The following is a 9904-nucleotide window of genomic DNA, read 5'->3' on the forward strand; positions in this document are numbered from 1 at the left end:
TTGGGTTGGGTTCGGCAAACAAATGGGTTCATAAGTTCGGGCACCCAAGTTTTATCCATTTTTTTGTGTTAATCTCAATTTAGTTAGTAAAACATTTTTTCATAGGTCGAAAATATTAGTAGTAAGTACTAAATAATTTTAGTATAAGATAAAAGGTGAATTTGTAAATTTAAAATGGGGTGAGATCGTAGTTAGAGGAAGTTGAGTGGGGCAAAACATAAATAAAGACAATAAAGAAAATGTACAGTGGGTTTGGTTTCACTACTTTGAAACAAACTGAGTTTGGCTCTTTGATTTGCTGACTGCTCTTGTTTTCTCTGGGCTCCACCTAGAGCGAGAAGAAGAGAATCACAGAGAGAGGAGAGAAATAGATATACACACTGCGTTGCGCCTCTTCATTTCTCTCGCTGCGTTTTTGTTTCGTTTTTCAATTAGGCTTTCCCTCTTGTTTTGCAGCTTTTGTTTTCGGAACCTCTCTTCTGCTGGTAAGTTTCTGTTGAATTTTTATATTTCTGTTGATTTTAAGCTTTTCAATTCGGTATTTAGGCGTTATTCAATTGTAATTTTGACAATTTAGGATTGGGGATTTCGGGGTGGGGAATTTGAATATAGGGTTAGGGAAAATGCCAGGAATAAAATTGGGGCTTTTGAGATGTGTGAATTTGATAAAGGTTTCATTTGTTTGTGAAATTTACTGTATGTGATTTTTTTGAGCATTATTGACACATTGGTTTTCTGAAATTGCTGGGGATATATTTTCAGTTAAAGATGGTTAATGTATGGCTGTGATTGATTTTCCAGATATCTCACATTAGCTATTATTGTTATGTTTTTTAAGTCTATCACTTGCAGTTTTAAGTAACTAGAACCTTGTTCTTGATGTTAGTTTAGATAATTAGGCGACAATTGATTCTCGTTTAGGACAATTGAATCCGTTGATAGCACTTTTCGTGTCAATTGAGATGTGAGGCTTCATCAAAAGAATCAGGTGATGTTGATGTTGTTGTAATTCCTGCCTCAACCTTTTTCGAAAGAATCCGGTTGTGCACCTTTGGTTGACCATTTATGACCCCATTTTTTTGTGGACAATTAATATTTCCTTAAATTAACAGTTTACCTACCTTTCCAGCTTCTTTTGTTTCCATTATATTTACCTATCAATGCTAGTACTGCTATAATTTAATTTTCCATATTTATCTTGTCACAGATTTTCATCCGAATTCCATTTTGCAATGAGCTTAATTTGACTCAGTGTCATATCACACAAAAGCTATAGCCTATAACCATTACATTGGTGATGGCTAGAAAGGAAAAACAACAAAAGAATGGTTTGGATCAGCGTCCAAGAAACCGTAAAGCTGAAGTTTTGGATCCTGCCACTTCACCTTTAGCCACTAAGGATGGAGGGAGCACAAACAAAGAAGAGATGAAGTTGGGCAAGGAACTTCCTAATGGTACCCATTCCGAGCATTTCACAAAGAACACTAATGATGTGGATCGTGCTCAAGATGGGAAGAATTCTAAGAAAAAATCTAGAAGTCTCAATGTAAAGATAAAAAGTTCAGATGAGACTGTTACCGGACCTGCAGTATCGTCTAATGTTAATATTGAAGTGGAAAAGAATGGTACTTTTACAGCTGAAGCTTCAAATGTAGGAGATGGAAGTGACATGCCCCATAATGATTTCAATAATGTTAATGGTTTTGATGATTCGGTGAGTGGCCTTGGTAGAGAAGAAGGGCTGGGAAATGTGGAGTACCCTGAAACGGCAGTTTTTAAATTCATAAGGACTGCAGCACTTTCAGTGGCACGGTCATCTGCCAATTGGGTAGAGAGGTACAAGCCTACCTTTGCCACTCTAAAGTCCGACATATTAAATGGCCGTGATCACGTCAGGACGAAGATTCAGCATGCAAAACCTATTGTATTCAGATGGATTAGGCATATAGGGAGTATAATGCTTCTTCTCTTTATGGTTTGGTTGGACTGCACTGTGAGGGGCATGGATTCTTTCTGCGCATGGGAACAACGTCGTTTTTCTTGATACTATGGTGTAGTGTTCTTTCAGTGGTTGCCATGGCTGGCATTGGCAAGTTTCTACTTACCATGGTATGTCATTTACATCTTCGGTAAAGGGTTTCGTCTCATATCATAATACCTTGTGATGTTATTGATGGCATGTGTTCCATCTTCACTCGGTGTTTGTGAGATCCTTTCTATGTAGCTTCGTTTCATTTTATACTACTTACCATTAGCAGGACAATTTGGTGTCAAGAGTATAATATCCAAGCTGTATTTTTGTGTGATTGTGTTATGCTTTATTTATATATTTTTTCTCTGCACATCCCGGGTAATGTAGGTAGTAACTGCTGCAGTCGGACTATTTCTTGGCTTCACACTTGCAATAGTAATGTCTGGCCTCATTGGAATAATCTTTCTATGGTTTTACGGCAGCTTTTGGACTACAGGGCTCATTATATTTCTTGGAGGTGAGTCTCTTAATACACAAAAATTAAGAGCGTTGCTATCTTTGTGTCGAATTTTCATTTTGAGTAAAACTAATACTGAGACTTGCCGAATTTCAGGACTGGCATTCATGACAGCTCATGATCGTCTTGCTCTCTTCATCACTAGTGTGTATTCCATGTATTGTGCCTGGAATTACGTTGGGTGGTTAGGTTTAGTTTTGGGGTTGAACTTATCATTTATATCAAGTGACGCTCTGCTGTTTTTCCTGAGGAATATCATTACTGAGCAAGGAACGCCACATAGCAATCCAGAACAAACAACGGGATTTCAAGGCCAAACGCCTTTTCATCCTAATGAATCTGTACCAACTGAGAACGGTTCTGGTGGTCACCGGGCGGGATTGTACCCCGGGAATGCCTTCAACTAGTGGGTCTGATTCTGAAATGACGTCCGAAGATGAAGTTGTCCGGTTGTTGAATTGTGCAGATCATTATGCTGCCTTGGGCTTGTCTCGATTTGAAAATATTGATGCATCAGTTATTAAGAGGAGTACAGGAAGAAGGTCAATGTCTTCATAACTTTATATTGGGGGTTTAAAAAGAGCGCTTATCCAGTCGATAACTGTTGTTCTTTTTAGGCAATGCTTGTCCACCCTGATAAAAATATGGGCGACGAGAAAACTGCCCAAGCTTTCAAGAAACTTCAGAATGCTTATGAGGTCCCTCCACCCCTCCCTTTTCTCTCTCTCTTTCATTTAAACGTTATACATGTTTGAAAGTTTAAATCGCAATTGATGGAACTTGAGACGGGATCCAAGGTTTTACTAGACTCTTTCAAGAGAAAAGACTATGATGATGAGTTGAGAAGGGAAGAGCTATTGAATTATTTCCGTAAATTCCAGAATACGCTCCTCAGGTTCAAACCTATGTCTCTTTTTTTTTCTACTAAACTTTCTAAGTTAAAATAGTCTGCCTCTGCTTAGTTTAAGGCCTACCTTTTCTTTACTTTATAATAAGCTCAGCTCTGTTTCTGTGCTGGATGCATTTGCATTTTCATTTTCACAAACCGGACACTTCATTTGATCCCTGGCTTAATCTTGATTTATCCTTTTCTCAGAACCAAGGTCATGGCTCGTTTAAGTCCAGGTTTGGTCGCCCAGAAATGGAGATGACCCACTCAGAGAGTCTCGACAAATTGCTTGCAGAAAGTGTGGCCATTTCCATCATTGGGTTTTTACCAACAAACCTAAAGTTAAAGCCAGATGGTGTCAGGTAATCCCCCTCCCCCCTACCCAAAACCTAATGGATTCCGCTTTAGCTAAATCTGTCTTATTATTTGAATTTACCAAGAATTGAGCTCATATTGAGTTGGATGCTATTTCTGATATATTGAAGGAATGCAAAGATTTTCATCTGGCAAAAGATGGGGATGGGTGGGTCGAGCAATCCTCACAACCCTTCTTCTTTGGCTTGCTGCAGCAGGTTAGTGCACTAAAAACCATGGGAAGATACGAGCCACCGTGGCCTTGTTCAAATACTGGTACTGATGACCTTCCTGAATAATTTGTTTAGGTCGAAACCCCGTCTGCGTATGTTTGTGCTGGTGGCAAGGTATATGATGCAACAGAATGGTACATTTGTCAGGTAGAGCCTCGGTTTTCCCTTGCTAAAATGGTGATCCATTTGAAGCCTCTGAGATTTACACCTCTTTCTATCAATTTTGGCAGGGAATGAGGTGTCCTTAACACCCACAAACCCGAGCTTCCATGTGAACACCAGCGTGGTCTCCAAGAACGCCCAAGCAGCAAAAGGGACAGCCCGGCAGCGGGCGGGATGCCAGCGCCCAACATGGAAGAGACGATGTCAGAGGAGGAATTCTTCGAGTGGTTGCAGAACGCAATGCAGAGTGGGATGTTTGAGAATTTCGGTGGCACCACATCGGAGAGCCCTTCCGGGTCAAATTCCAAGAGTGGCAGCAGCGGCACCAATAGCAGCAGCAAGAAAAGAAAAAGGGGAAGAAGGCATGGTGAGCAAACAATGGGTGTTTATCTTATCTTTTTCTTGTTTTTTTTTCTTGTGTTAAGTAGTGTTAATTATATACTGGAGAGAGATGAGTGTATACGGTGCAATCAGATTGTACAGCATATTTCTCCATGAATGCCCATCAAAATTTCTTGAAAAAGAAATGGGCATTGAAATGAACTTTTATAGCCATAGGCAGTGGCTTAAAATTTTGCTTGTGCCTTGAGAATTTTTCTAAAAAATTTGTAGTTTTATGTTAAGAAAATTTTGCTATACTCCATTATGAAACGGTTGATCTACATTTACTTCGAGAGTCCAATATCTTTGGATGTAAATTCATTTAAAAATAGAAATTTGCCTTTTTTTTAGTTTAATGATAAAATTGTTACATACTATATGAGTAATTTGATAAAAAAAAAAAAAAAAAAAAAATCTTGAAAAAAATTACTTACCAGATGTTAATCTTTTTTTCCTTAGTACCAGTTCAGATATCTTTTATTAGTGTTATTTATGTAACGTTATCTGAAATATTTAGCAATATTCAAATTCATGACTTATATTTTGGACCAACTATATGCCTCCCAAGGAGAAAATAAGGGTTAATGATTGTGATGATAAAATCTTCATAAAACCATTCTATAATTTATTTAACTAAAACTAAAAGAATATGGATGTTGAATTGTGATTTTATAATCAAGTATACATAATAGAAAATATTATTTTCTTGTGCCTGGAATATCTCCTAAGCAATTAAGGTATAATTTCTCTAGCCAAAATTATAATGTACTACTATGAAATACTACAATTTAATTTCATAGGCTAAGATATTCCTAAGAAAATCATAACGAAAACCTTTATTTAAATTTTCAAGTGAGTAATTATTTAATTTTTGACTAAATTAAGTCTGATGTTAAATTATAAACATTCACTAAATCAGTAGTATAATTCAGGTACTAATGCCTAACTGTATATAAACTATATTTTCACAGTCAAATATTTACATAAATACTCAATTTATTGGCTCACAATATGACTTGAGCTGCGTTCATCAATCATATTTCAATAACTTGAGCTCCATTAAAGCTTCCACATTGATCTCCATTGCCAAGCAACGAGATTATCTTTCAATCATGAGATCGACCTATCTGCTGGGCTTATGCCTCTACGGTGAGTGGCTCGACAACCAAATCATCGAGCTCTGCCGACGTCTTGCTTTCTTCACAAGGGGAAAGGCGAGCATGTAGCGTGAGAAAGCGGCTTAGAGGATCCTGTAAGCCTTCAACCTCATAGTGCCGAACGCCAGTCCCTTTTGATGAACGGCCGAATATTGGTTTGTCAAGACCTCCTACATAGAGGAGAACAGTAAGCACTCGAGATTATAGAAAGAGTAACGATGAAAAACAACTCAGTTGGTAAGATAATTCCCCTCCAACCAATAGGTCTAGGGCTTAGCCACCTATAGAGAGAGGTATAGTATTACCAGCATACATGAGGCCATGTTTGTTGACCGCCCGGTAAACGGCCTCGTTTCCCTCTCTAGCGGCCATTTGAAGTTCGTTCCACGCTCGTGCTCTATCCAGTCGTGTTACCACGACTTCACAACCTGCGAATGAAGAAATGAAGCAAAGTCTCGACTCCTTTCCTAACAATTACAAGCGAACGAATAATGCTTCTTACCTTCGAAAACAGATGATAAGACGAGGCGTGGAATCCGCGCAAGATTGTTCTTCCGGTCCACAGCAACCAATCCGAACTTGGGGCCATACCGTCAGCCCATTCCCAGTTGTCGGATATGGTCCAGAACAAGTAGCCAAGAACCGGCACACCTAACGAATGTCACACGTTACCCACATGTTAAGCTTTTCAACCTACGAATCAAGAATTTGCGGGACGAACCATTAGCATTGCGGCATAAGTTGCCAAGAGATGCTCGAGCATGTACGGGCGTCTGATCAGATCAGTGCCATCGGAAACACCGTTTTCTGATATGATGAACGGTAAGCCTAGATGTTTGTATCTCTCGTGGAAATGCAGTAGCACGCGAAATAGCCCATCGGGGTACACACGCGTCCTGATTCACTATATTCGTCCGTTTCCACCAGTTTTAGTCCAGCACTGGCAACAACTTCCTGCTCAAACCAAAGATCAAGCCGTAAACAATAATTAACCCTATTATCAAAAGAATTAGGATTATGACAGCAATATTAAACGTATTTTGATCATATCTACCTGCCCATAGTAGTTTATCCCAATGTAATCCATTTTGTCGGAAATGCTATCCATAAACGGAAACATGGTTAATGAATTGGCAACCGAAACAGCAGCAATGTCAAATAGCCCATAAGGCCGCATAAACGAGACATGGTGCGCTACTCCAACAATAGCAGTCGAGCTAACACTGATGCAGAGAACAAATATAATCAATAACCAATCCATGAATAGAGTTAAGAAGATCATTGAGATCTAAACCTTTTCTCGTGGATATAATCATAGGCCTTGAGTGCGCTACTGCAATCCAATTCATGGCTACGTTGAAACGCCAGTAGGCAGCGCAGAAGTGGCAGCCTCGAGCATGTCGGGATTACCACCAGGCCAAGAGCCAGCACAGTATGTAAGCATACAAAACACATGTGGTTCGTTAAATGTCACCCAGTAGTCAACCAGATCCGACAAAGAATCAACAACAATCCTGTAAAATAGAAGAGACACGGATGAGTCCTTAACACAAGATGTAAATGCACGATCTTAACTCTATCGAGCAAATAAACTCATCGAAATACAAGAATCTCAATCAAGAATGAAGATTTATGCAATAGAAGCCTAAAATATTATGCTTAAACTAAGGTTCTGACAGGCAACGTCAATATTTGTTTGCTTAGGTTTAAAGATGTGTTGAAGAATTAAACAAAAGGACGAAGATGCAACCAGAAGCACCTTGTAAATTCTAAAAATAATCCACAGTTTTCTCGAGCTTCCACCCTCCGTACTCCGCTGCCCACGGAGGAAAGGGGAATGATGGAACAATGTCAACATGACTTTCATCCCATATGAATGAACTCTGTTGATGATCCATTTATATCGCTCTAATGCTGCAAAGTTGGTCTAACAAAAATTGATGGATCAATCATTGATATGTACCACAATGTAATCAAATCTTAATTTACCAAGTCACTATATTTACACACATTTTGCAATATGTATGAAAGTATCACACATCCATTTTATCACCTTACGCTATCCTAAATGTTACCATTCGTAATCCACTAATTCAAGAAAGCACACTTACAGTCGATGTAGTGCCATTCACCGGCTCCTCAGGCATGATCCTCGTCCAATCTATTCCCATTCGGAAAACTTGAACTCCCGTATCTTTAGCCAGTTTTAGCTCCGTATCAGGATCGGACCAAAATCTCAACCTCTCCTCCCTGAAATGTTGTTAAGATTACACATTAATTTACAAAATCTCGATCATTATAAAATGTAGAAGATTCTCATCCATATGAAACATCATTGGAGAAGGATTGAACTCTTATAATACACCTAAACGTTGGGTGAAATGTATATCGTCTACGGGTGTGGAACATTATGCCAAGCTGCAACAGTATGATGACATTCTTCACTCGAGGCAGGTTCTTGAATTTCTTCTTCTTCTTCATACTTCTCGAATCCTCGGATTTTGCTTCCATTGCTATCCTGAGTTGCTTTTTCGCTTCATGCTCTTACTTGCCTCTCTGGAAAGGGTTGCCTGCTGAGCACCACCGTCTCCCGCAGACGATCCCATGATCGCATCAGCTGGTTCACTGCCCTTTTCGACTCTGGTTGATCACATGGAGTTTCTTCTGCAAACTGAAGCCAAGCATCGTTGAGCCTGTCCTCAACATGTGCAGGTGCCGTAGCTAATCCGAAAAGAACCCCTTTTCCCCTTCTGCAGAAAGAGAACAGCTTTTTCTCAAATGAAATGAATGCTGATCAATTCACACTACAAGAATGATCAATTGCATTTCCCTCTCTAATTAGTACCAACACAAACACATTTTTCCATAAACTCTGGCCCCTTTTCATGATTTTACACAAGTAAATACACTTGATTTTCTTGCCAAATTCTCTCTCTCTCTATCTCTCTCTCTCTCTCACACACACACACACATCAAATACATGAATTTCACAACTCCAATCCCTACAAATTCCAAATACTACTATATATTACAAATAAGCTCACTCAATCAACCAAGTTTAAAATGAAATTAGTTTAATTTTTACTACTATGTTAACAAAACCCTCAAGAAATCACCAATTCACCTAATAAAGATCATTTATCCTTGCATTATCTCGTTGTCCCCATAATATAAGTTAACATCACTCATTTTACTAAAGCATAAATGAACTTATTTATTTTTAAAGGGAAAAAATCGAAAACGTAGAAGATGAAGACAACCACATACATACCTGAAGTAGGATTTATGTTAAATTCGAAGAATATCGGCAGACTCATCGATTGGCGACTTGAACGGCGTTAAATTCTTCCTTTAAAGCGCGAGAAGGAGAGTGCGTTGGCGCGACGGTGACGGAGACCAAAACTCGCGAGTTTCGTCGCCGTGAAGAAGAATGTCGTCAGCGTCATTTCATCGAATGGTTGTCGTGCGTGGTCGGATTAGCTGGGCAACATTTTGAGGTGCCCAGACGGCCACGTGGCACGCAGATGATGTGGAACTCTAGAATATGACAAAGGTACAGAAACAATGCTTGTGGTATAACTCGTGAAACTATTACGTTTTTAAGTTTATAAATTCAAATTAGATTCTTACTTATGGCAAAAGAAAAGGGAAACTAATGGTTTTTAAGAGTCTTTCTAAGCGTTTTAGCATAGAAATAGATTTTGTTTGACTTTTGTTATTGATTGAGACGTATACATGCAGTGGTCAGAAATTTGGTTTGGAGTACGATAAATAATTAGCGATTTAAATCTTCAATATCCGATGCTTTTTCTTCTTTTTAATTTGTTTTCTAATCAAAATTTTTATTTTCTTTTCAATTAAGATTATACTTTGTATATAGATGTGAATTGTTTTTAAATTAGTGTTACTACTACTTAAATGACATGCATTATTCAAAATAAAGGTTCTTAGATTTTTATATTATAGATAAATTGTTTTACTCTATAATATAAAAATCATCATTTAACTAAAATATAGATAAATTGTTTTATCTATAATATAAATTGTGTTATCTTTTTAATAATTTATCTTTTTTGTGGTTATTTTACCAATAAATCATCATTTGGCTATTTGAGCAATGTTTCAATTATTTAAAAAAAAATAAAAAATAAAAAAAAAAAATACAATAGAATAAATTAAAAAAAAAAGTTAATATTAAAATTCATTAGAAAATAACTAAATCATAATGCTTTATAAGAT

General features: G+C 37.9%; 1 protein-coding gene and 1 pseudogene across 1 annotated transcript; one reads left to right on the forward strand and one right to left on the reverse strand.

Annotated features, from left to right (window-relative positions):
- Positions 1 to 1297: 1297 nt before the first annotated feature.
- LOC125199482 (dnaJ homolog subfamily C member 14-like) lies at positions 1298 to 4625 on the forward strand. Its single transcript, XM_048097471.1, is given in 10 exon segments — positions 1298 to 2012; positions 2015 to 2109; positions 2360 to 2489; positions 2586 to 2830; positions 3107 to 3187; positions 3615 to 3740; positions 3864 to 3950; positions 4041 to 4112; positions 4196 to 4209; positions 4211 to 4625. Coding segments are annotated over 10 exon segments (1980 nt in total).
- Positions 4626 to 5400: 775 nt separating this feature from the next.
- Positions 5401 to 9111, reverse strand: LOC125199484 (annotated as a pseudogene).
- Between the last annotated feature and the right edge of the window lie 793 nt (positions 9112 to 9904).

This window comes from Salvia hispanica, unplaced genomic scaffold, assembly GCF_023119035.1.
Source record: "Salvia hispanica cultivar TCC Black 2014 unplaced genomic scaffold, UniMelb_Shisp_WGS_1.0 HiC_scaffold_516, whole genome shotgun sequence".
NCBI lineage: Eukaryota > Viridiplantae > Streptophyta > Magnoliopsida > Lamiales > Lamiaceae > Salvia > Salvia hispanica.